The sequence below is a fragment of the Phyllopteryx taeniolatus genome, chromosome 19 (genome assembly GCF_024500385.1).
Source record: "Phyllopteryx taeniolatus isolate TA_2022b chromosome 19, UOR_Ptae_1.2, whole genome shotgun sequence".
NCBI classification, from domain to species: Eukaryota; Metazoa; Chordata; class Actinopteri; order Syngnathiformes; family Syngnathidae; genus Phyllopteryx; species Phyllopteryx taeniolatus.
In genome coordinates this window covers 8,060,395-8,087,786 of record NC_084520.1, presented here as the reverse complement: position 1 = coordinate 8,087,786, position 27,392 = coordinate 8,060,395, and the positions used below count along the sequence as shown (strand labels likewise).

Sequence of the window (27,392 nt, the reverse complement as noted above, 5' to 3'; positions counted from 1 at the left end):
TTTGGCTGCAGTTTTAGTATGTCATTTCTTGACTGTCAGCCTATTCTATGCATGACATAATTTTTTTTTTAGTCATCAGAATAATGGACTAAAAATGTCTTTTCTCACATCTCTGTCACTGACATCAACTGAGAAAAAAAGCCAGGAGGGCATCACAAGACACCATCTGGATCTGGTTGCTGACTGGGCCCAGGACTCATATTGCAGCTCACGTTGCGAAAAAGAAGAATGTTGTCCAGGAGCTATTGATCCTGTTGAAAGAGGTATGGGATGCATGCTTTAGGTGCCACTTTGCATTTGACCTTTCGCTTGTAAAAATGGCTCACCTATTTACCAGTACTAATATTGTTGATCTCACATGTGCTTTTTGATGACTTCTTTATCAAGACTGAGGTCATTTAATAATACTGAATAGCCTATAAAGTGACAGTCATTAGTCTGTCTTGGAAGTAGGATTAAATGCATCCAAAATGATAAAGCCTTTCTTTCTGATTATTAAGTTTCTTGGTAGCCTATTGGTTGTTCTGTATTGTGTTCTTCGTCTCTGTTGTGTAATACTGAAAATATTGACTTTTATTTTTAACAACATTTTATTATACTTATCATAGTCTCTCAATGGGGAAATTCAACTCCTACTCTGCTGTGTATTTGTGTTGCACACCATAAAGAGAACCAATCACACACATGCGCACATGCAAGTAGAGATGTCAGAGTGAATGGGACAAAAGTACGCTTCAGCTAGAGTAGTTGCCTTGCTCAAGGGCACCTCAACAGTAGTCAGGAAGCAGACTAGAATCTGTTTCAACAGTGTAGCAACATGTACCTCTCCCACTACCCGTGCACATACTTCATATTTCATCTAAGAAAGCCCAAACCAAGCTGTTTAAAAGCAATAAATAACAGATCTGACCTAAAGGTTTTTGTTTGCTAGATAGCTTAATACATTTGAAGGTTCTGTCAACCCAAAAAAAATCATGCACAAAATGTTGAAACCATTATTGTGCAGGGTTTGAAATTGCCTGTATTGTCTGCTTAATGTTAGTTTCCTTTTTCAAGACAGATTCAAATAAGGCGAGAACTATGGAATGAAATGACATCATGAATGAATTGGACTTGTTAGACGAGATTCAACATCAACATGGTTGCCAGTGGTGTCGTAACACTCGAGACTTAGTCTTGGTCTCAAGACCGGTATCGGACCAAGCAAAAAAAATTGTCAACCCACTCCCTGTGCTCCATACAAAGGCATGGAAACAAAGAAAAAAAACAAGGGAAAAGACAACTGATACAAAGAAAAACTAACTTAGAGTGGATCATGACAAAATCCTGTTTGACTTTAGTAGTAAGAGTATTAATATCCAGCCAGAGATGATGAGCATGCGTTTCTACTATGAAGTTATGTGGCTAGGTGGAGGATGGGCTACAGATTCAACACATAATCTGTCTAATCCTGCAGCCCTTAATTTTAAATGGGCCCTGCTGCTTCTCAATGGACTGAGCATTTAAGCGTCCACACATACAGAACACGGCGTGGACTAACAGAATTCCAGGCTGACGTTCCAATTAGCCCGCATGATCAGGCTTCCTTACAACAGCCCAGAGTGATTCTGGGCCAGGAACAGTTCCTCTGAGAGCCACCTAGCCAAAAGAAGAGGAGGCGGAAAAAGACACATTGGTGTATTTATAGAAAAATGAGGCCTCACAATACCCTTTTTGGAGAGTGAATTATTAAGGAACTGAAGTACACGCGTCCCAGTTTTCTGATTAACACTGTGCGAGCAGCCTGGCCCTGGGATGAATCAGGGATGAGATGCTGGACCAACTCCTTGACAAACTCACCGAGAGACGGCTTGCTTTTCATGCACACCCAGCCCTCATTCATTTGGATTTTGTAATCCTATTTGTGGGACTTCATAGATCAGGGTGAATTTATTTTTTTATTTTTGTCCACATTTACCTGGGAAGACCCACTGGATCTGTAGCGGGTCAAGATGAAGAAGTTTTTGCAAAACAAAAAAGGCAGATCCTCATTGCGTCAGAACAAACGGAGCTCTCGGTGTCAATCCAAAGATTTCTGTGAGTGTTTGGTTGTGTTTTCTTTGTATTATGTAGTCAAAAAATAGCAGCCCTATGTTTGCGATTCTGTATGTCACACTGGGTCAGAACTATCACATGACTTTATTGACATTTGAGTGTTTCCAATTGTAACTTTTGTGTGCTTATTAATTGCCACTATAGTTTGTAGCTATATTAAGATACTTGCAGCAAAGACTTGAATGCGTGCTGAGGGAAACGTTTGAAGAGGGAACTTGTCTGCCAGGGTAATTAAGGTCCCGATCTCTGTGAGGACTCAATTTAATTGGGTCCTATGCAGTTTGTGAACCAGGTCAGAGACCGCTGATGTATGTCATGGTTCAGGGTGGAGAAATCCACTCTGTAGTGCGACTTAGGCAATAGTAGGAGAAAGAAGAGACTGTATTCTCTCCAGCAGTGGATTATTCGATGGACAGTTTTTGTGCAGTGTTATTTGATTTGAATGCATCTGTGGCATTAGGTAAGACTTATTTTGTATCTTTCGTTTCCTTTTTTTTCTTACCCCAAAGTGAAATCAAGATTACAACATGGGGAGCTATTGGATTATGAAAATTCTCAGGCCATTTCCTCCTTCAAATAAAAATAAATCTAATAACACACTTTTTCCCCTCCAGTCCTCAGCATGCCGACGTCCAACCAGGGCTGGCCCGAGGAGTTTGGATTCCAGCTTTGTGGGAATGGACCAAGCTTCATTCTGTCTGTGGAGGAAGGAAGCAGTGCCCAACTGGCCGGCCTGCAGGCTGGAGACCAAGTGTTGGAAATTGAAGGCCACAACGTGTCAACGCTGGGTCCGCAAGCTGTCGTTGCCATCGCCCAGACTCAGAAGAACATACCTCCTAGCATTGGAGTGGTGTCTCGCATACAGCAGGTTTGATATACAGCTAATACTTTTTAGAAGATTTTTGCTATTTTCTTTGTCACAGTATTGTGTATTTCTGGTTTATAGATGGACATCATACCTGGTCCTGATGGCCGTTTCGGCTTCACCATTGTGGGAGACTGCCCCTTGCTGGTGGAGGACTGCTCACCCTGCTCCCCGGCCGGCCGTGCCGGTTTGAGGGCTGGCGACTGCGTCATGGAGGTCAACGGCATCCCCGTCAGGCAGCACGAGACGGCCGCAGCGCTCATCAAGTCCTCCCAGGGGAGAACGCTACGCTTGGGCGTGCTGGGCCTCGGTGCGAGGCAGAAACGCAGCATCAGCATGGAGGATAGTCAGATCGGAGGGCAAGGCACAAGAGTGGACCGGAAATACAAGGCTATGGAGTTCAACAGGAATGTAGGTGTCTTGCCAGAATATTTACTCTTATAACTAAAAGGGCACCCTAGCCAAGGTAAAATGATACCGATTTGGATCATTATTATCTCGCCATCAGGTTGAGCAGATTTTGGGCGACGAGCCCAACGTTAAAGACAGACTCTTCAGTGTGTTGAAACAATACGCAACAGAGAAGAATGTCGACTGGTTGGCATCGGTCTTGCCTGAAATCCTTATCACTGATGACCATCGGCAGCTCATCTCCAGCATTAGGTGAGAGGCTTCCGCTCATGTTGCATCTAAAAAGCTTAATACATAAACTACATGAAGGGCACAGGTTAACATTAACAACAGCAGATCAGAAGGGTTATTCAACCTGAAAAATACCTAAAATATTTCCTTCCATTTAGAGCAGGTAGTAATCAAGGGTAGGTTGAGGGTGAGGGTAAGGGTATGTGCTTTTCATGCACTTCTCCATAATATCAATTTTTTGTCACCTGTTTTTATCTTTGTTTTGTATCTAACTAAAACCAATCACAAAAAAATCCCACTCAAATATTCTACAGGGATTTATTTACAGTAGTAGCTAAAGAGGCTGCTGAGGACTGGATTAACCATTTCACTGCTAATGTACACTTTAGCTTTAGGTCGGTTCCATCTGCCATCCAGGTTAAATTCACAGTGACCCTTAAGTCTCTTACATTTTCATTAGTGTTAGTGAACGTGTAAGGCTTTTTTCGTTGGCAAAATTGACTAATTGCTCAGCATGGGGGTGTCTATGATGACAAGCCATATTCATATTCAGTCATTAAAGGTGGAGCTGTATGGGAGGTTTAGATATTGTGAAACTGTATGCTAGTACACAGCGGCAAACCCATGAAAGGATTAGAATGGATTTTGCCTGATATCTTCATTAAAGCCCTAATGGCTTTTATTGATGGAAACAGTGTACTGTATTTGCTTCAGCTGTTCAGTTGCTTGTTAATTTTTTGCAAGATAAATTACTCTTCAACATGTTGATATGATTGGCCTATAATGAATATGACGGACAGGACGTCCAAGCAATCAGTGCAGTCTCAATGTAGGTTTTCAAACATTGTCGCTCGAGTTCTTTTTAGATTTGTGAAGCAGTCCATCTGGTGTTTTAGGTTATAAAAAAAAAAATTATCTCCAAATAACATAATGTGAAAGAAAAAACATTCCAGACAGCCAGAATTACCTGTTTGTCTATTGGCCAGACTGCAGTCCCGAAGCCAACCCCCACGCCCCCTCTCCATCCCCTGACAGTTTGTTCACAGATTGCACTTCCTCTACAAGTGCAGCCAATAAAAGCAGCCAATTATTCTCGTACTATTCTGGCTGGTTACCCACAACTACTACACCACTATCCACATACTGTAAGAAGGGTTTCCAGCATGAAAAGAGCAGGCAGTTTTTTCCCCAATATGAAGCAATTTTAACATATTAAGTGTGTTTCTACCTTCATTTTACCCATGAATAATTGAAGAACATGTCCACCTAGAAACCTTTATTTGCTCCTACTTGCACATACAGCACTAACATTATTAATGCCATCCTTGTGATTTGCCTTTCCACCACCCTCTCGCCAAGGGGATATTTGTCTTCTGCTCTGTCGTATTTTCCTCTCGTTATCTTGCTCCAAACCCCACCTCCTCTCTGTGGTCCATCTCCACCTGACACTTGGTGGTGGCGGACTCCTGCATGCACCCACCATATCTTTTATCCCCATTTGGAGACGGGGTAGTTTAGTCGCTACTCAATGTTTAAGCTTGTGCTTTGGTATTAGTTTGTAACCATGAGTGAGCGCTAAAACAATGAATTGCCTGGGGTAAGTATGTTAATGTATCTTCTAAGTGTCTGTATTTATGTTTTTGGGTGATCTGTGTTTTAGCTGAGTTTTCATTGTTGACATTTATTATTGATAAGCATTTTTTAAATTAAGTGTATATCATGTCCTGTACTGGTGTTGAGTAAGTAGAATATACATAGTTATAAATTGCATTGCGATTTATTCTACGTATCACTGTGTGCATACATAGAAGACATTGCTTGTGCGAACTGCAGAAGTCATTAAGATGATTGATGCCCCTGTTTACATCCACATGTTTTTATTGAGAAGGTATAGGTGGGTTTGTTGCTACATTGCTCACATTACAGTCTTGGTAGTGGTGGCGTTGATGTCAGCATGAAGAAAGTGGACATCTTTATATTTTTACTGGTTAACTGAAAAGTGCTTTTTGAGAAAGCAGGTCTAGTTGCTGCTCTACTTTGCTTCCTTTCTCATAGCGTTTGTAATGATAGTGTTTAGGCAGTTGAAATGCAGCACTAAAATGTGTCTTTCTGTTTTTTTTGTTTTGTTTTGAAAATATCGCTGACAGCATAGCCTCAACACCTTAGAATCGATGCATGATTTTCAGGATGAAACCACAATATAACACTATTAACACAGTGCATTACTGGTTTGTTGTTATTGTGTTCTTTTTATGTAATAGTGCTATAGAATCACCATTCGTCACCCTTATCATTATCATTCACTGTGGCTATTATTTGTGCTGCAATCTTGCTGACTGATCTAATTTTAGTCTGCCGTCTTGAAATTAGATCTACTGTATGTTGCAAATTCACAATCATGGACAGCGCTTTTACAAACTAAAAAATAAATATAAATAAATCATGGTTGTTTGAAATGTTGTATAGCTCATATGTTAGCTACTGTACATTGTTTAGCTACGCAAGAAACTGAATATTAGATGCAGTGCAGTTCATTATACCACTGCAAACAAAAAACTACTAATAATAATTTCATCATTGTATGCTTGCATTTCAGTTTTCTACAGGTTCAAATATTTGTTTCCTGAATTGTATAGTTTCATGTGCTTCCCTATCATTGTGCTTTGTTTTACTTTGTATGCGTCAGAGAAGAGTCAGGTTTACAGTTTAGCCTAACTTGCCTGCCTCAGAGCCACATCTGTACACTTGAAATGAAACGAGGTCTTCTCTTTGTAGTTTTCTGTTAGTCATTCTTCCCTTTGGAGAAATACACCCCTGCCTCCCTACTTGCTTCTTCCTCTACAAGTCTCTATCAGATAATTATAGATTCTCTCTTCCTTATAAATGAGGTCAAATCGGGACATTCATTTAGTTTCCAAGAGTTGAGGCAGGAAACTTTTTTGTGATGAGGTGGCTGTTTCGATGTGTCACTCGCTTTACTTCTGGAAATGATCGCTGAACCTCTGGATTCATAAAAACAAAATGCTGATAACAGCAATCACACAAACACACATTCTTGCAGGCACACATTAGACACATACTGTATCAGCTTTATTGTATAAATAGATGATAGGAGAGACACATAGATTGCAAACAGCAAGGGGGCTGTGTGGGTGTCGACACCTACATGGCTGCAGAACATTTAAATCCCATGGCACTGTTTATTGTAGCCACTAGTCTCAGCTTGCACACACAAACACAAATGCACCACACACAAACCTAATCAAAACCTGCAGATACAGTGACAGCAAGCTAAGATTACATGCCCTAAATCTTTACCTGAGCACATTTGCTCGAAGAGTGAGCTCTTGTCAACCGTTTAAAGACAGAGAAGTCACAACAGCAAATATGAAGAGAAATCCTGGATCCCGAGAATACTGTAAAGGCGTTTTCTCAAGCTCAGTGTAATGAATTTGTAGGTTGATTCTACAGGTAAGGAATAATCAATATTTATTAAAATAATGGAGTTTTGAGCTATTGAAGCCACTTCCTGTCTTGTGTGCAACCGGCCAGGGAGCCAGGAATTTTTCAGTGACCCTGAACAGTATAAACAGTAATCTATAGATGGATGAAATTTAAAAATATTAATTGTCATATTTTATTTTTTTGTAGTTGGGTTATTCAGTTTATAATGAAAGTTTCAGTAGGTTTTTTTTGTTGTAAAATACTAGTTTTCTTGTGGAAAAAAGATCAATAATCAATGCCCCGAGTGAGGATCGAACTCACGACCTTCAGATTATGAGACTGACGCGCTGCCTACTGCGCCATCGAGGCCTGTTGTGCAGGGGCAACAAGTGATGTTTTCTGGCATGTGCAACACGTGCGGCCATGGGAAGCAGCTACATAAGCTTAAACTGTGGAAGCTTTTCAAAACTCAAGTTACAGTAATTAATAAAACTTAAGGTCAACTATGTCCCAGGAATGCTTAACTGGCCTCAGCATCATAACCACCAACCACACAGTTTTGGAGAAGATATCATGCAAGGACATAGACAATGTTGAATTAATAAAAGACTTTTAATTATCTGTCTGGAGATAGCTGGTATAGGCTCCAACACGCCCGCGACCCTAGTGAGGATAAGCGGAAAAGAAGATGAATGAATGAATGAATGAATGTTAAGTAATCTGCTGCTCTTGCTACATTGTCTTTTTGTTATGAGTCAGTGTATTCTAAAGAAAGTATAAGGTCGACGCTGATGTTTTTCAGCGTGCGTGCATTTCTAGCTACTTGTCATGTCTTCTCGTAGCTGGTGTGATCACTTCACTTGGAGGTCCTGTTTTTTGTTAGGTGTGTGAGTAGGTTAGCACAGGTGTTCTGAGGTGTTGATGAAGCACACTCCTTTGGATCATTTTATCTCACCATAACAGGAGACGTGTACTTTTTAATCTCAAATGAAAGTTTTTTTTTGTTTGTTTGTAAAATACATGCCCCGAGTGAGGATCGAACTCACGACCTTCAGATTATGAGACTGACGCGCTGCCTACTGCGCCATCGAGGCCTGTTGTGGTTAGGCAACCAGTGACGTTTTCTGGCATGTGCAACATAATCGGCCACGGGAAGCAGCTACATAAAAAGCTTATTAAAAAAAATGCTCCCTGATAGGGATATTTATATCATGCAAAGACATAGACTATGTAGAATTAAAGGAAGCCAGAAGGCACTTGAAATAACATAAGAGAAAGCATGGTGGGAAAGAAAGCCAAAATTATTCCAACTTGGTTCCCATAAGTTTTTGTATTCATTTGTGCAATGCAAGATTTTTAATTATCTGTTTGTTTCCTTAAGTTTAATTTTCTGTTGCTCTTGCTATCTTGTCTTTTTGTTATGTTATGTCAGTATATTCTAAAGAAATGACAAAATATATATAAAAAAATATAAGGTCGACACTAGTGTTTTTTGGCGTGCGTGCGTGCTCCTTGTCACGTCTTCTCGTCACTTCACTTGGAGGTCCTGTTTGCTGTAGGCTGTGTGCATGTCATGGAGAGAGCACCAGTTTTGGAGGTAGACTTAATTCCAAAGCATAGTTTTTTACCTTTAGATTATGAGACTGACACTGCCTACTGCGCCATCGAAGACTGTTTTAGTGGATGGCCGGTGGTAGTTTATGGCATGTGCATTATGTGCAGCCGCAGCAGCTGTACTAGAGCAACTCATTATGCTTTACTCTCACAGTCAGTATTGGAAAGGTAAACACCAGATACTCTTTAAAACACAATGTAATGTTTTTCAGTTGTTTGTAAAATACATGCCCCGAGTGAGGCTCAAACTCACAACCTGCAGATTGTGAGCCTGCCCAGTGCCATCGAGGCCTGTTTCTATCAGCAAGTTGTGATTTCTGGCATGTTCACTCGGTGTGGCTGAGTGCTGGGCTCTCAGTTTTTTTTGGGGGTTTTTTTTTGGCCCCCTGACTCCGGCAGGCATGTTAGCCTCTGTTTTAAACCTTATTGTGCCACATAGTTTACTTACACTCATCAGATTGGGCTTTATGTGAGATGTTTAACTTCAAGTATGTTATTATAAAGAAATCAGAAATCAATCAAATCAGTGCGATATGTATCCTGTGATCTGAGTTTGTTTTTACGGGCGTTAGAAAAATCACCAGGTTGGTGTTGGGATGGAAATCGCTTTCAATGCTGCCTCTGCTGTGATGTTTGCGATGATTCAGAAATCCTCTCACACAATTCAAATGATTCAGCTTCGGGATATTGTGTAAAAGTGACAATGTCAACAGCTAGAGTTTCAATTGTGACTGTTGTCCTCTGTGATTCACATGAGATGAATGGAATATGTTGTTGAGCTTATTTAAATTGTCTTTTACTTTGTGGAACAAAATATAGAATCGTGGGCACTGAGCAGTTTGGTCGAAATGGTGTCGAGGTCTTCGGTCAATGAGACGATGACAGCTTCCTGTTTTGCACTCACGCCAAGGTGATGAATGGGCGGAAGTGTGGGAGATGCTGTAAATGGAGAGAGTGAAAAAAGGGAGGTAGTGAGGAGGAATCCCATGCTCATTCACTCCCACACCTTTTTCTCTTGCTGTATTCAGGGTCTGCTTCCTCACACTGCTGCAGTCAGACTCCTACTGGCACTCCTCAGACTCTGACTTTTCCTTCAACTCACTTCAATTTACGGGAAAATATTGTCTGTCAAAAGCTCTTCCCTGCCTGTCTTTAAACTGGAAGCCTTTTGAATTATTTGGGGATGTAAACATCAGAGGGGAACTGGTGGACATTTGTCATTTAATTGGTTTTCATAAATGGCTCAAGTTGGACCTGTAATATAGATCCTTAACTAGGTTCACTTTCTGAGGAGACTCTTGTGGACTAATATCACCTCCCTGTTTTCTTCTCATGGTGCCATGTTGGCCAGAATCTTCATTCCCAAGAAGCACCGGCAGCGCTTCGACGAGTCCGTCTCCCAGAACGTGATCAACAGGCTGTGCCGCAGCAAGAGCATCAGCGAGCCGCAGGGCAGAATCCGTCGCAGCCGGAGCGAGGACCACTCGGACCGCCACCACGGGAACAAACGGGCCAGTTCATTGCCCCGGGATGGAGGGGAACCCGGAGGGAGGGGTGAGGTGGAAAGAGACAGAGGCCACAGGAAGTCAGTCTCCAGGGCACCTACACATCCCCCCATTGGACCCAATCAGAGGTGAGCATGCAACTTATTTAACTCATCTCAAATTATGAACCTAATGTCTTACTAGTAAAAAAGGTGGACTAAACCCTGGACTGGTCACCAGTCATTCACTGGGTACATATAGAGACAGACAACTACTCACATTTACACATAGTAGGAACTGAACCCACACTGCTGGCATTGAAGTCAAGCAAACATACAACTACCCCATCAGTGACTCTTCTGTTACCTTTTCTCAAATTTTATTTTGAACGTATAAAGTCCAAAGTGCTACTGAAAATAAAAAATAAAAAAACACAATTGGAAGTATCAGCGAATTAAATTAAATGTAGTTAAAGAATAGAAATAACACAAACATACAGTAATAATAATAAATTGCTCGCTTACACATACCTGATAATTGACATGTTCGAAAAGGAGTAGGAAGATGTATAGACTTATCTGTTCGTCCCCCCTTATTTATATTTCATTATTAATACATCGACAGGTATTTAGGAATATTCCAATTTACAATGGAAATAGAAACAAACGACTACCATATATTTATTTTTCACCACTCTTTCACTAATGGACTTGTGAAGTCCCTTCCCCATTTGGCTTGACAAGTTTGTGATAACGCTATTGACATTAAAAGCTAAAATACTGTACTGTACTACAAACTAAGAGTGCTAGTTTTGTATCTTGTGCTTGTTTCGAGTTCTATTATTCACTTTGTCATTTGAAGAGCGCCTCCTCCAGGAAGCATGAAGTATTGACCCTCAGAGAGCTCAAACAAGCAGTGGCAGTGGAGTTCTGTACTGGGTGGGCCTTTATGTTTAATTAACAAGCATATTGATATTTGTATCGATATTTTGTCCTCCACCTACACAACGTTTTTTTTTTTTTTTTTTGCTATGGCAAATTCTATGAATTAGACTCAATAACACGCTGAATAATTACATCATTTGTGAATGTTGCATGTTTTTCCCAAGCATCGTCTTTAATATTGGGATGCAATGAACTCTAGTACACAAATTTTTCAGGATCAAATGTATTGCCATTTGTTCTGTCTTTGTGTGGGGTACATGAGAGAGGAATGACTGTCTCCAATGGGAGATAGCGTCCTGGGGTCCATGTAGAGTGCATTGTGTAACAATCTTTACACTTGTGACAAGACACAGCAGATACCTAAAAATACAGATTACATCACATTGGAGTGAAGCCATATTGATGCGCGACTATGGTCTATCAAGTTAGCCATTCATCTGCTGAAGAGCTGCTACATAAAGTGCCAGATGCACTTTTAAAGGGTTTTACAAAGCGATTGTCTCCCCTGAAGATATGTTATGTAATAGTTGGGGATGGGGGGGGGGGGGGGGGGGGGGGGGGGTGCGGGGGTGGGTGGGTTGATGATTTGAATGTGACAAGCTGCTTTGTATATGATGACTTTGGGGAGTCAAAACAGCCTTCAGCTGCATGACTGACAAGTTTTGGTGTGCATCCCTTACCCCCAACACCCTCCATGTGGACCCCCATCGCACACCACCCACCCATCTGCATTTACTTATGTAACAGCTGCCAACCTATAAAGAACAACATCTTTTTTGGCTCTTGCCCCTGTTTACATACTGTATCGAGGAAGCTTGTCTTGAGCCGTTTCCATGGCAACCTGCCTGCACCTGCTAGACCATATACCCTATTTATCCCCTTGTGTTTCCCTCCATTGGTGTGAACAACAGCAAGATGCCGCCATCAGTAACACTTACTGAAAACGTACATGCTTGAAGATGCAAAACTGCAATTTAACTTGTATCCTCAATCTTTATTCCTGCTTCTCCTCAGGCTCATCCGCATCTACAGAGGGAAGAAGACCTTCGGCTTCACGCTGCGAGGTCACGCTCCAGTTTGCATCGACTCAGTCATTGCAGGTGTGAGTCTATCTTTAAATCCAAAACCCAACCGAGTGGAGTGTGTGTGCATTTGTTGTGACTATCAGCCCCTGGGCTTGAAAGGCTTCTGTTGCTAATGATGAATGCAGCAGGAAGTAAATTTCGCAGATTAAATAGTAAGAGAAAAGCACCACCAGCACACAACAAAAATGTTCCTGAACAGTTTTAAGAATGGAAGAACTGGTTTCCTAGTAACCATTTATAAATGACTTATTCTCTCTCTTCCGATATATTTCACAGCTACTTCTTTTGACAAATACAATTTCCAGAATTCTGGGGGATGCTGATGCTGAGCCCCCCCAAAAAAGAAATCTTCATACAACCGAGCATGTCATTGCAGTCTCCTGTTACCATGTGTGTTTTTAAAACGAACCATGTGAGAGTATTAGTCACACAAATTGATATTAATTGTATACATTATTTTACTTCATTTTATGTCGAATTAAACTAAAAAGCTGCAGGCAACAGAGGCACCAGCTCCTCTGTCTGGACAGTGTAGAATTGTGTGTGTGTGTGTGCGTTTTTGTGTGTGTTTCATGACGGCACAACTCCCGCCCACCACCATCTCCACCATCATGTGCTGGAGAACACGTTGACTCAGTGGGCCTTATGGAGGTTGGTATGGAGATGGTGGAGGTGGCTCGCGTGACTCTCATCGTGTTCACAGATCCTCCGCCGAGGACCAGAAGATCATCTTTCACACCGTGACACCCGATGACACTTTATATGATAGTGGTGCACTCATAATAGTTTCCCCTGACAGTGGCGTTACATTATGTAACAAAATGTCACATGGACATCAGATTGTTTGTTGCTGGTCTTTGCTGGGTGTCATACACAGACTGAAAGAATCACACATTAGTCACCATGCCCACCACGACCTGGTGTGCATGTCTGCTCAGTGTACTGTATCTTCTTGGCTGCTTAGCTAATCTGTTTACAGTATAATTATTTCATAGTTATAAGAAAACATATTTGGAGGTATGTCATGCCTTGTTAATACTGTATTTTTATCCAGTCATTTTTATGGATTGTGGTTCATGTGCACTACAAATTGCTGGTAAACCTCTCCGGTGTCTCCTTTTCTGTTATTATTTCCCTTTCAGATAGTCCTGCTGAAGAATGTGGACTAAAACCAGGCGACCGCATCCTCTTCCTCAATGGACTGGACATGAGGTCAGAATGATTATAATGCTTTCGAAACAAGTTTGTATCGCTGCAAATATTAGATTGTGTATTGCCAGCTGCTGCTCTGCTAAAGAATCATATCACTGAGGCCTTTTTTTTCTGTCATTGTCTCGAACTTATTATATCACTGTTGCTGCATTGGGATTGAATATGCTGTCAGTGTCAGCTATAAATCAAAACTTGACAATACAGCAATATGCCTGCACATCACTTATGAGCACATCTGTATTTTTATATTTGGGGGCAGATAGAATCTAGCGGGGCTCATTTCAATATGAGTGAAGATGGTTGTGTGTGCATGGAGCTGATGCAAGTGACTACTGTTTATATAAGTGTAACTTTTCTTGTGGGAGGCCCTGTAGTTCTTCTGTATACTTTACAACTTCTCAGCCCAATGGATCGCAGAGGGCACGGGTGGGCGTGAGATTGAAGAAACTGAATATAAACTCAGCCATTACATTAGGTACACCTACCAATTGTAATAATGTCCCATACAAGATTTAGATTAGGTTAATGCTTAGTTTTGGTTGACAGACAGTGTCAAAGAGATTTTTATTATTTAACATTGTGTATTATATTATTATGTTCTATTAATGTGGTTGTAGTATGCAGTAGTGCAGGATTGCACTGCAATATACTGAGAGCTCTTTGTGCTATTTATCATTACTAGTTAAACTAAATAAGCTGACCGATATATTAGAAACACCTCTCAGTATGATAGAATACAGTTGTGTACCAGTAGCAGATTCCTCTGCCAAAACTGAGCATAATTATTTTTGTTATTCTTAGTGACAGTCCCAGCTTGAATGGCACCTTGGAAATCGAGTGGACTGATGTTTTAGAATCTATCAAATTATAAGCAAATAAAAATAGATCAACAGGAACAAAACAAAAGGAGAATAAAAAACACAAATGTTGCATGACACAAATTAAACAAAAATCTAAGGAAACCTTATTCCAATAATTTTGATTTTGTTTCCCAGTGTACTTGCTTTCTTTTATGTTTAGGGTTAGATTATACAATTATTTCAGAGCTTTTGCTCCCTGGCCTTCCTTGATTCCAAATTGTCTATGATTTCCTTGTATGATATATGCTCCCCAACTGTTTATTTGATGCTTCTGATGCTGAGGCCAGTTTAACTGTCTTGGGACATAGTTGACCTCAAGTGGGTTTTTATGATCCTCGCTTCCACAAGGGGGCACAAGCATACAAACACCAATGATTGCTGTCATGCATTACACAATACATAAACCATATAATCATATCATATGTTGCCACCCTATAGCAATGCTGCTGGTGCAGTCACACATAGTGTACATGCCAGTCTCATAATCTGAAGGTCGTGAGTTCAACCTCACTCGGGGCATTGATTATGGATCTTTTTTCCACAAAAAAACTATGCTTTAGAATTAAGTCTGTGTTTACCTCTCCAATACTGATGGTGTGAATAAGTGATGCCCTCCAAGTGAAGTGATCACACCAGCTACTGGTTGGCCCTCCAGAACTGGCCTCGATGGTGCAGTAGGCAGCGCATCAGTCTCATAATCTGAAGGTCGTGAGTTCGACCCTCACTCGGGGGATGAGTTTTACTAAGAAAACAAAAGAAATCCCTTTGGGATTGAAAAAGGGTATTCATCTTTCTGTTTTTAAAGACAGTTCTTTTGGTACATGACTTGATTTGTATCTCATTATTGTACAGTTATACCTGTAGAAACATTCAGAGTCATCCTGTCTTTCTGGTACAACTAAAAGTGCAGTGGTTGTTTCATCCGCCTTCCTTTTATTACTGCATGTTCCCTGCGTAGGAACTGTTCCCATGAAAAGGTGGTGTCAATGCTTCAGGGCAGTGGTGCGATGCCCACTCTGGTTATAGAGGACGGTCCGTCTGATTACTCCTCAGAGCCGACAGACCCGGAAGAAACTCAGAGTCTGTCTTCCAACACATTACCGCGCTCTAGGTCAGTGCTAAAAAATGCAGAGACAACTTCTTTAGCACATGAAGTAAGAATGTGCAAAAATGTGCCTGCTTCTCAGATCTCCGGTCCTCAGCTCCCTCCAGTGGGTGGGGGAAATCCTTCCACCGAGCATCAAAGTCCACGGGCGGACATTCAGCCAGCAGCTGGAGCACTTACTGACCATCCAGGAAAGGTACACGGTCTGCAAGGCCCTGGAGACCTTCTTCCAGCACAGGTCAGCACAGCATGTAGTCAGTTAAAATTCTCCTTAGACCACAAAAAGTCTTGAGCGAGAGTGCATAAAGAAATATGTTTATCTGGCATACATTGACAAGCATTGAAAGAAGAGTTGCTGTTGCCCTGGAAACTGTACAGTGGTGAGGCTGGTGAGGAGGCTGCAGGCAGGAGAAAGTTTGGGAACAAATTTACATGGGGAAAGCAATGAGGCTCATCTACAGTATATGCGTGCCGTCCAATATTCATAATATAACTCTTAGAAGGCTTGAAGAATAATGAAGGAGAATTAAGGCTATGACAAAACTACAATCTTAATTAAAGGGAGGTCATCTTGAATGCTCTGACTCTAAAAATGGAGATTTGACAGATATAAAAGCGTGAATATGCTGAATGGGGTTTTCTGTTACAATTTAGTTCAAAACTAAAAAAAAAAAAACTCTGTCAGACACAGATAAAAATAGCATTTGGAGGATTAAAGGAAATATTTTTACAATGTGTGAATTCTGAAAAAATACGAACATTCTTAAACATCCAAGGGATCAAAAACTTTTGGCACTTATTTGCACACAAACCAACAAACAAATACATCCATCCCATTGAAAACTGTGCTTTGTTGGGATGGGAACAGAATTCACGGTATGTGTGTAAAGTATGTATTTGTTAGGATGGAAATGTGACAAGAAGCAAGACACCAAATCAATTCAATTGTAAATTGTACAGCAAAAACACTTAAGGGCATAAACACACGACTCTCCTCCCACTGTTTGATCATCGTGTTTACACCTTATTCCTCATCCTCCGCTCCATTACGAAGGCAGAGAATATACATCTATAGTTTAAATCAATTGCCCGTTGGTGCTTTTGTTATATATTTAGATGATGTGTGGTATTTAGATGCTGTTTGTGCTTGTGTTTTTGCAGGAATGTGGACACTCTCATAGTAGATGTGTTTCCAGTGTTGGACACACCAGCTAAGCAGCTGATCTGGCAATTTATTTACCAGTTGCTGACTTATGATGAGCAGGAACACTGTCAGAGCAAGCTGTCACGTTTCCTGGGTTTCAAAAGCAGCGGTGAGCTGAAGCATTTAGGCGTTTTAACAGGACCGAGCCACTTATTATTGTTTTCTCCATCATCGCTTTAATATTAAGGTTCGATACAACAGCATGATGCTAATGAATTGGTATATGTGTTTTGCAGCTGTGTTAGAGCCTGAGACCAGTTCGGAGCACCACCGGAGGAGCAGCTCCGTGCGAATATCTGGGACGTCGTATCGCGGCTGCGTGCGGGAGAGGAGTTCTGATGACTGCATCATCGGAACTCACCTGGGAATGGGTACGGCTGCGTGCCACAAGGAATGACGCGGAGAGCCCATCCGACTTGCAGATGAGATTAGCAAATGTTTTAAACACTTAAATTACTTTGTAGAGGTCAATAACTGCCTCCGTAATTATAGTGAACAATAATATAACTGCAACACTTTTGTTTTTGTTCCCATTTTCATGAGCAGAAATCAAACAACGACTCCTTCTATGTACATAAAAGGCCTATTTCTCTCAAATATTGTTGACAAATCTGTCGAAAACTGTGTTACTAAGTATTTCTACTTTGCGGCGATAATCTATCCAATACAGTAAAAGTGCCGATTTTACAGTGGTGTTTTATTGTGGGCAGTCCACGACATGCCTGTGCAATAATCCCGCTGTCTAAACAGCATCCAGAGTGAAATGTCTACTGAGCAAGGAACCATATTTGGTAACTTAAACTTAAATTTAAACGTAGACCATGAAGTAGAACCTTGACATTTTTCTCAGCCGTGATACATCAACCAGCATTTATACAGTGAGACAAGACAACAAAGGTATGACATTGAGGTGTTGGAATGTCATCACATTTTGCAGCTAATATCACACTCAACCTTGTCAGTGGCAACTGAAAATATCACCTTCTTTCTTAGCAGAGATTATTATTTTCTGCATAGCTTTTAAGCATCTGCCTTTTGCTCCGCCACGCTGTTCTGCTGTGCTTCATCCTCTCCCCTCTTAGGTGGGGAAGGATGCATTCCTCATGCTTTATTGTGCTTTAGGAATTCATGTGGATGAATGTGGCAGCCAGGAGGAGAGGCAGTCAGGAGACGGAACCTCCTTCCCTGAGTCTCCTGACCTCAGTCATGTAGGTATAATGCCTGCATTGGCATTTGCGACGCTTGCTACGTTGGGCTCTGGTATCATTTGAAGCTCCGCTGCTATCCACACGTTATGATTCACTTGACCAAAGAAGCGGCGGACCTTCAAAGTAGAGCACCGCCGTCGCCATTGTGTGCTAATCATGCCTCCATTCATAGATGTCAGGTGTGTACACGGAGCTGGAGAATGTGTACGCAGGGAAGAGTGTGTCTCCACTACAGGGGGGCACCCCGGCGGAGTCCGAGGGGCCGGGGCAGACTGAGGCCTATGGCCGCTCTCTCTCCCCCCACACACTCCCCCCTCTCACAGGTACTGCAAACACCCACACAATGCATGCACATGCTCTCAGACGCACGCTCTCCAAAAGTGCGTCAGTTCCCATCTAGTTGGTGTTCCCTTTTCCTTTTGTCGGGCCAGGATGGCAATGACGAACTGGTCATTGTTACATAATCAAAACACTCATGTAACCATCATGGCCCAATGTAGCTTAGTCATTTGTTTTTGCAGTTGTTGTTGGAGGATAAAAATGGATTTCAGCCTCATAAAAAGAAAAGAAACATTGAGATATACCTAATTATTTAAAATATCTGCAATTAGGTGACACAAGTCAGCTGGGATCATCTCCAACTCATCTAAAACCCTAATGAGGAGTGTGACAGAAAATGGATGCATGGATGGAGTATTGGAGAAACTGAAAAGGAAAAACATGAAAATAAAAAAAAATAAGTAATATAACTTCATCAATAAATGTTTATATCTGAAGAAATTGCTAAACATTATCAGAAAACTGTACTTTTTTAACCCCAACATATTCTTACTTTGTAATGTGAATTAAGTCGAGTTACACAAGAAAAAAAAAGTTGTAATATTGCAGGAATAAAATCGTAATTCTATGACAAAACATTCCACTACATTCCTCATCTTAATCCAGGTGTGCTTTTCTAATATTCTTTCATAGTGTTTGTATTTTTGTGAAGTCTACTTTGTATCACATGAATTTACAACTTAATGTTAAAAAAAATCCAAGTAAAATTATGACTTCATTCTCATATTTATTTACTGTCATTTTTTTTAATATAGCCCATGTTCCACTCTGTACTGTAAAAGTTAACATCAGTATGAAACAACAACAACAACAACAAAAAGAGTACGTAAGACTGCTAATTTACATCTTTAGTCCTTTGGGAGATAACAATTGTTCTAAAATAATACAATAATTCAGGGTACATAATACAAACTATATTATTATTATTATTATGAATGTAAATCTAGATGGAATGAGAAAAATGATCCATGATATTGCATTCTCCACAGCTGCATCCTCACTCTCTCGCCCTTCAGGTAAGCGAAAATCAGGCCTGTCCCTCACCTGGAAGGAGCCCCTCCCCACGCCCGTCTATGGGATCCACCATCAAAGCAGCGTGGAATCCAACCCTTACGTCAGCCTGGAGAGCCCCCCAGCGTCACCCCGACACAGCCCCAGCACGTTGGGCCGCCGCAAGAAGCTGTTCACCTTCTCCCGCCCGCCTCGCAGCCGGGACACGGACAAGTTCTTGGATGCCCTCAGCGAGCAGCTGGGCCACCAGGTCACTCTGGTGGATGACTTTGTGCCGGGCGAGAACGACTATGAGGAGGTGTGGAATTTTATCATTTTTTTTAAACTGTCCTTTTGGTAGCTCGTTGAACTTGTTACATTGTAGTGCTGCACGTTAACATTAGAGGGTCTCTAATGTACGCTACGATGACTACTTGTGTCACACGAACAGATATATCAAGGTGCTAGTCATGGTTTCAGAAGAAAAAGTGTGCCTGTAAGTAAAATATGATTAAAGTATTCTCGGTAGAGTCTAATTAAAGTGTATTTGCCATGTAATAAGAGGTTTGAATGACATTTGTCAAGGTTGTTTCATCTATGACACAAAATTTCAAATTACATTCCATTTCATCATTGTCTTATTGTCCTGTATGTATAAAAACAAGACATTGATACACCTGCACAGCATAATAAGAGCCTATATTTGAGCTGTATAAAATCCAGTGATATCAATATAGTTTATTCTCTATTTATAATTGGGCATTGGTTGTTTAGTTGTTCACATACACTCCCCTCCAAAAGTATTGGAACAGCGAGGCCAAATTCTTGCTGTAGACTGAAGTGGCTTGGGCTTGCATGGCTTCTTCTGGGATGGCTCACTTAACTTCATTGATGATGTAACACATCATGGCATCAGCAAAATGAAGTCAAATGTCTTCAGAAACATTTTGTCTGCCAAATTAAAAAAGGAGATCCTTCATCATGCAGCAAGATAATGACCTCAATCACGGCCAAAATCATAGTGAAGCTCATCAGGGCAAAGAAGTGAAAATCAAGTCAATCTCCAGACTTAAACCCTATTCAACATACATTTTATCTGCCAAAGCAGAGACCGAAAGAACTAGACCCTAAAAACAAACAACTGAAAAAGGCTATGGTGAAAGCCTGGAAAAAATGACAAAAGAAGAATTGCAAAGTTTAGTGATTTGAAATGAAATGATAAATATAAAGTCTTACTCACTTTAGTTTGTGTTAATATCTATTGTAGCTGTTCCAATACTTTTGCTCACCTCAAAATGTGGTGTTGTCTTACAAAAAAATGCTATCTTGTAAAAGATGGTCTTTAATGCATTTCTGAATGTGTCATTTAAAACTGAGCATTATTATTAACAACATTTTCTAGCACTTCTATCATTTTAATTACAACTCATTAGACAGTGTGTGTAGTTTGTGTTTATGAATATCGAGGGGATTGTCAAGCAAAAATCTTTCGTTTCCAAATGAAACCTGACTGAGTGTCACCTCCCTCAGATGAGCTTCCCAGAGGATCAGGACATCGGCTTCATGCATCGGCAGCTCAGTTGTTGCAGTAGTGAGGACCACAGTAGCGTTGATGAGGTTTCCTCTCCCTGCTACTCTTCTGGCTCCGAGCACATCCCCCCTCCTCCTAAACAGAGCCCCCCACCTCCTCCACCCTTCCAGGTCTTATTACCGCCTCCAGTCCAGTTCACGGACCCCGTGCCCCCTGTCCGCTTCTCACCCGAGCATGTCCCCCGCAGTCGAATGCCCTTCCAGCCCCACCACCCCATCATCCCCCCTCCTCCGCCCCCTCTGAGGACAATTTTGTCCAACCGCTCCCCTCTCCACAAGGTGCTGCCCTCCAGGGAGGATGCGGACGAACGCCGTTTCCAAACGCTTTCCCACGGCCGCACCACCTTCACCACTACCACCATCCTGCGCTCGTCCCGCCCCAGCTACCTCCCTCGCCAGCTCAGCCAACCCCAGCCCATTTGCCAGCCGTCCCCCCAGCCCTCTCCTCAGATGTTGCGGCCGAGCCAGCTCGTCCTGCACAGGCACCACCAACTCCATCACCAGCACAGCTACCAGGGTCCGCTGCCCCCTTCCCTCGAAGATCACGGTCCACCCCGGGGTCACAAACAAGGCCCCTCTGCCTCATCAGCGAACTGCAAGTCTCCAAACTCTCACTCCACCCTCCCCAGCCACACTAAAGCCCCCCGACAAGAGCAAGAGTCGCAGCAGGTAACGCCCCCCCCCCATTTAAAACACCACCAAGTGTTACAATTCAGCCTTGTGCTTCCACTACAAAATGTGTAGGCTGGATGGTGGTGGCTGTGTCAAGTTACATAAGTAGTGTGACATCATACCAATGAGACACATTCAGTACAGCAAAAAAAAAAAAAAAGATGAATGTGATAAAGTAAACATAGGACAACAATGGAGGACATCCAGAAATGTTCTTTCTTTTGCCAAGTGTGTGTTAAGCATAAAAAGAGGTCAAGACGCATTTTCTGTTATTAGTGTTCTAAAAAGAACTTACCAGTGAAATGCATCTATTTAGTTTTGATATTCTTTTTTTTTTTTTTTTTAAATCATGCTTGCATTGCCGTAAATTTGGAAATGACAAATAATTTTTTTCCAAGACATTGTATAGTTTAAAGGTCCAGTGTTCGTGGAGACAAGCTAGCGGGCGCAACAACGATAAGGAGATGATTTAACCCTTAAATAATTTGACTAAATTTGTTATTTCAGAAGTTTGTATGAAACGGGTATCCCTTCGCATTAAGCAGTTTCATAAAGGTTGGTGACGACTGCGTGAAAGTGAAATTCTCTTTCACGCAATCAACTGACTGTGCAAACTTGTGTGAAAGCCACATTTGACTTTTAAAACAGGCCGGTGGGTCAGGTCATTTGTAGATGTGGTAAAAAAAAAAAAGAAGGAAAAGAAATCTAAAATGCGTGTGTAAAACAAACATGCAAAATATTTTATTTTAATAAAATCATAATTTATCATCATTTCTAATTGTATGATATAAAATTAATGTAATTACAATCAACCATTGAATAAAATGTAACATTTTCCATTTTACTTAAAATTTGGTTTTATTATTTACACTAAATAAATTAACCAATATAAATGAGTGAATAATGAATAAAGGAATTCCATACATTTGAATTAAACAATTTTAAAGGGGAAATAGGCTACATTATGTAACATAAATGAATGTACATTAATGTTCATAACGTGAATAATCGTTGGGCCGATTAAAGAAAGGAGCGGGCCATACTTTGCCCACCCCTCCTAAACCAAACTGTATTGCTTGGTTTAGAGACCCTAACTTGTCCAGGCGATTTCGAATCAGAACATAAGCATCTGAGGGTATTTCCGGAAGACTAACAATATTTTTGTTGTAATTCTCATTTCAGGCTCCCCCACCTCCTCCTCCACCTTTGCCCCCGCCCTGCGACCCGCCTCCCCTGCCTAAGCCGGGTCAAGCCTCAGACAGCAACCACATGAGCGTTAAGAGGCTGCGCTGGGAGCAGGTGGACAACTCCGAGGGCACCATCTGGGGTCAGGTGGGCTCTTCCCGCATGCTAGAATACAACACACTCGCACTCACACACAGATATTTTACAGTGAAGAGTTCTTTATTCCAAACTCGCCTACATGACTTGCCTCTGATGAGTCACGGCAGCTTCACAACAAGCACGTGTTTGTCAAACAAAATTAAAAGACAAGAGCAGCTTGTACCCTCGCAAAGGTCACACTCATGCTGAGCATTTGTACGAATATTCCCACTGAAGAGTACAACGTGTCCCTCTCTTTGTTCAGCTCGGAGAGGATTCCGACTACGACAAGCTCACCGACATGGTGAAATATTTGGACCTTGATCTCCACTTTGGTACTCAACGCAGATCCAGTAAGTTGTTGTGGATGTCCTCTCATCTTTCTGGATTGTCGTCATCATCTCATCGCAGTTGCCTCTCACACTATTTGAACACATTGTGTGTATTGTTGATCACTTCTTTCTTCAAGTTAAATTCTGGTTTTGTAGAAGTGTAAATACAGTACTATTTGTATTAGTTCTATTGTCCACTATTATTTTTCTAGAATTGAGATGTTGCTGTACGTTTTTATTGACCTTGTTTTGCCTGTACTTTTACAGTCATATCAGTCACGTAGATGATGCCTGCTTCATTCACCTTGTCTTCAAATCCACTCTCCATAAGGCACCGCTTTCGCCCGCCTTGAGTTCACCGATAACACAGTTCTGCCACAAAAAAGACGAATCCTATTCATCAGTCAGTGAACCTTGGCCTCAAGAGTGTCACGCGACAGAACTGTGTTATTAATTTATCATCCTGGAATGTGTGTGTCTGTGTTACTGTGTGTGTCTTATCGATCCCCGCTGCCTGGAGAACTCATCCTCACACTGTTGTTTAATTACCAGTGTCTCCACCAGAGCCGACCTTCCTGCCCGAGAACTTTAAAAAGAAAGACATTGTGGAGATTCTGTCTCACAAGAAAGCCTACAATGCCTGTGAGTGAAGCCTTCTGCAAAAGAAAACAATTAACATACATGAAAGATATCCTGCTTGGTTAGACTCCGTCCACATTTACTGGGATTTTTTTTTTTCCTCTACTGATCCAGTACATCCAATACAAGAGCTGTGCTGCAAAGATAATAACATTGTTTATTGCTGTGGAACTGCACTGCATGATAATAAAAGGTGTTTATAATGTTTTGACTTCTACTACTGCACTGCCTGTTTACTGCTTGCTTAATAATAGACAAACCTTTCAGTGTATTGAATCATAATTTTAATATGAACCATGTGGGTATACGTATTGGACATAATAATATAACATGATGTGTCTCTTTTTTTGACTATCATTAGAATACGTGCGTGTACCTGATAAAGTTGGTGTATTCAAAAAGTTGCCAATGGAAGCCATATGTTGCCATGGCGATAGCAGAAGGCACAGCTGTTTGTTGTATTGCTTTGGTTAGTTACAGTGCTTTTGAAAGCTTATTGGTATTAGTGATGGCTGTAGCCAGCTATTTTAGCGCTCCATAATGTGAGTGATCAACAGCCCTAATAGTTGCCATGGCGACCGAGGGACTCCTGCTCATTTTCGCCTCGAGACTGGAAGAACTTCCCCGAGGCTTCCACCATTAACAAGCCGTCATTCTTACATGTATGATTGCCAACCCTCCATTGAATTGTCAACCGACTCCTTCTCACAGCCATCCTCATCGCCCATCTGAAGCTCTCCCCCGACGAGCTTCGCCAGGTCCTGATGGACATGACCACGGACAGGCTGGAGCCCGCCCACATCAAGCAGCTGCTGCTCTACGCCCCCGACGAGGACGAGGTCAAAAAATACGAGCAGTTCGACCAGGACCCGGCCAAACTGAGCGAGCCTGACCACTTTATTTTCCAGGTAACTACTACCTAACGCTAACATGAAAACATTTTTGGAATCGATGCAACACGAGCGGTGCCCTGGTCCAGATGCTGATGGTACCTGAGTACAAGACCCGCCTTAGGAGCCTCCACTTTAAGACCACGCTGCAGGAGAGGACGGAGGAGTTGAAGGTGGCCTTTGATTACATCTACAAGGCGTCCGTGGAGCTGAAGACCAGCAAGAAACTGGCCAAAATCCTCGAGGTGAAAACCATCACACGTTCTTCCATTCATGTAAAACTACACGCACACACAATATAATGCTGCTGCCTATGCTTACTCCTATTTGTTCACATTGACATGTGCATATATGTATGAATAATATAGTATAGTATTCTCTTCATACAGTATATTATTTATCCATATGTATACTGTCATGGACAGTACAAGGAGTAGGACCCATTAGGGAGCATATGGAACAAATGCAAGTAAAGAGAGCTTGATTTTGGACAAGCTGTAGTTGAAAAGAGCACAGCAAGGGATTCTGGGAAGCAGCAGCAAGCACCATGAGGCTTTGCGTTGCCTATAACGCCGAGGCTGTTGTTTAGAGGCACATTGTCTCACGGTTTAGCCAGCAAAGTGCCTGTCTTTGCCTATATGAAATGTATACATTACACTTATACACGTCACGCGTTTTGTCTTTTGCAGGAGTTTTCTCGTCGGATTACTGTGTTATTATTCTTTTGTACTGATCCTGTCCACTTCGCTGCTGTAAAAACAGAACGTTCCCGTTGTGGAACTAATAAAGTCTTACAATAGATCTGTTCTATTTGACACACTTTAATGCTTACGAGCTCTCTCTATTGAACAGTTTGTACTTGCAATGGGGAATTACCTCAACAACGGCCAACCCAAGAGCCACAGGACGACCAGTTTTAAGATCAACTTCCTCACCGAGGTACGGACGGGCTCATCTTTCATCTCTCCGGAGTTTGGATCGATCTATCCTGTCTAATCGTTTTATTGCTTCTGCTAGCTCAGCACGACCAAAACTGTGGATGGGAAATTAACCTTCCTCCACATTCTGGCTAAGTCTCTGCACCAACATTTCCCAGAGCTGCTCAACTTTTCCAGAGACCTCACCACAGTGCCTCTGGCAGCCAAGGGTACGACGCACTGAATCCATCAAGGCAGCAGAACAAGCTAAGTACATTTTAAGCAGAATTTCAAGCCGTTACTCTTGTTTCTCCAGTGAACCAGAGGGTGGTGACCACAGAGCTGAGCGACCTTCACGCCACCATCCAGGACATCAGAGCGGCGTGTCTGAAGATCCCACTTACCTCTGAGGACCACTTTGCTTCTGTCATGAGTGTACGCCAACTAGAATAGCAAAACACACATTTGTTGTAGTCACAATTTTATTTGTAACAGCACTCGAGATCTCAACATGGGCAAACAGTTTGGATGACATTATGATATTTTCCCTCAAAGAGTCAATGTCTCTCACCCTGCAACAACATGTGACATGTTCATGTTGTAATTTGTGTCACCCAACAGAATTTCCTGGAAAACAGCCACCCTGCGATCCAGTCTTTGGAGTCTCTGCAGAGCCGAGCAATGGAGGAGTTTTCCAAAGTGGCCTCCTTCTTTGGAGAAGACAGCAAGTCCACCAGCACCGATTCCTTTTTTGCCATTTTCGCAGAGTTTGTTTCCAAATTTGAGGTGAGGGGGTGGATCAGAACAGTCGGGTTTTTGCTGGTGATCTATCTTCCGTTTATGAGATTCGCTCTGACAAAACACAAATCAGTACAAAAGTCTATTGCTAACGCATTCCTAGGCATGCAGTAATTACCATGAAAATGCGTATGACAGTAGGGTTCTCCTGCTATATCGCGGGTCATTGCTCGTTTTTTTAAGCGATTGTTTTTTTACAATATACTTGCATATGGGAAAGGGTTTAGTCCGTTAGCCAGTCACCGATGCACTTTAGCCATTTATTGAATGCCGGGAGAACAGTAAAACACAATGAGCAGACTCATGCAGCAGCTGCTGTAAGCCACAGCTCACGCCTAGACACTCACACGTCGCATCCTTCTGATGTCACAAGCCACCCCACCAGGCCACACCTCTTAAAGGCACACATTCTTGTACTTCTGGTGCATTTCTTTCCAAAATCAAATCACCTGGAAGCCATCTATTTCTTAAAAGTAAAGATTCCGCCATTGTTTGTAATACATTTAGGGTTAACCAAAATGACACAAGATGGCGCCAAAGCAACATTTTTCGATGAGACATGGTTTTAGCTTGAGACCAAAACAGCAAATAGGTGTTTCTCCGCAAATAACAGAATACGTTGCCCCCAAAACACTGTGAGTAGGCAAGTTCGCAAATAGCGTGTTGCGAATACGCAAGATAATGCTATGTGTTTAAATAACGGGTTCTTCATTTGTTCTTACAGAGGGCCCTCAATGAGAACCAGACCCCCGAAAACCCCAGAAGCCCCAGACTGTCCTCCCCTCTGGCCTGGTAGACACAACATAGTCCAATCTCCACAGCCGAAGTGCCAAAAATAAAAACCCATGTGGTGATGCTCCCCCCCCCAAAAAGTGCAGCGCCACTTCTTCTCCAGCAGAAAAGGAACTACAGCACCCATACAAGGGATCTGGGGTGCCCCCGTGTGGAGGAAAGCTGTTATTTCAGGTGCTCAGTAGAGCTGTCCCAAAAATCAGCACTTGTAGAAATGACCAATCTATTAAGTATTTTAAACTACGACAGACATTAGCATAGATAGCTACAGATATTTATTGTAAGATTGTAAAAAGTTTATATTTTGGCACATTGTAAGGATTTAGCAAAGACGTAGACTGTTTGAGAA

The 27,392-nt window shown here is 41.8% G+C and overlaps 1 protein-coding gene, 1 long non-coding RNA gene and 3 other non-coding genes across 13 annotated transcripts; 2 read left to right on the top strand and 3 right to left on the bottom strand.

Annotated features, from left to right (window-relative positions):
- The first annotated feature begins 92 nt into the window (after positions 1 to 92).
- grid2ipb (glutamate receptor, ionotropic, delta 2 (Grid2) interacting protein, b) lies at positions 93 to 27,392 on the top strand. Of its 8 annotated transcripts, none has more exons than XM_061756841.1 (25): positions 93 to 263; positions 2,709 to 2,962; positions 3,041 to 3,370; positions 3,468 to 3,622; positions 10,011 to 10,292; positions 12,102 to 12,187; positions 13,315 to 13,384; positions 15,203 to 15,355; positions 15,432 to 15,587; positions 16,511 to 16,662; positions 16,790 to 16,924; positions 17,676 to 17,761; positions 17,934 to 18,084; positions 19,117 to 19,409; positions 20,621 to 21,349; positions 22,535 to 22,684; positions 22,941 to 23,028; positions 23,560 to 23,649; positions 24,358 to 24,554; positions 24,626 to 24,781; positions 25,389 to 25,475; positions 25,554 to 25,683; positions 25,770 to 25,888; positions 26,075 to 26,239; positions 26,976 to 27,392. In XM_061756841.1, exons 1-25 carry the CDS (start codon positions 95 to 97, stop codon positions 27,045 to 27,047), a joined length of 4,455 nt encoding a protein of 1,484 aa, XP_061612825.1. In that variant the 5' UTR covers positions 93 to 94; the 3' UTR covers positions 27,048 to 27,392. The 8 variants fall into 8 exon arrangements, with proteins under 8 accessions (XP_061612825.1, XP_061612824.1, XP_061612823.1 ...); XM_061756840.1 differs by having other exon boundaries at positions 19,090 to 19,409; positions 23,572 to 23,649; XM_061756839.1 differs by having other exon boundaries at positions 19,090 to 19,409.
- trnam-cau (transfer RNA methionine (anticodon CAU)) lies at positions 7,342 to 7,414 on the bottom strand. Its single transcript has one exon. It is a non-coding gene; the product is annotated as a tRNA-Met (tRNA).
- On the bottom strand, positions 8,067 to 8,139 carry trnam-cau (transfer RNA methionine (anticodon CAU)). The gene has a single exon. It is a non-coding gene; the product is annotated as a tRNA-Met (tRNA).
- Positions 14,905 to 14,977, top strand: trnam-cau (transfer RNA methionine (anticodon CAU)). The gene has a single exon. It is a non-coding gene; the product is annotated as a tRNA-Met (tRNA).
- Positions 22,691 to 26,157, bottom strand: LOC133469602 (uncharacterized). 2 transcript variants are annotated; one of them, XR_009785738.1, is made up of 3 exons: positions 26,025 to 26,157; positions 23,251 to 25,897; positions 22,691 to 23,151 (listed from the first exon to the last, which is right to left on the bottom strand). It is a non-coding gene; the product is annotated as an uncharacterized LOC133469602 (long non-coding RNA). The 2 variants fall into 2 exon arrangements; XR_009785739.1 differs by having other exon boundaries at positions 22,691 to 23,098.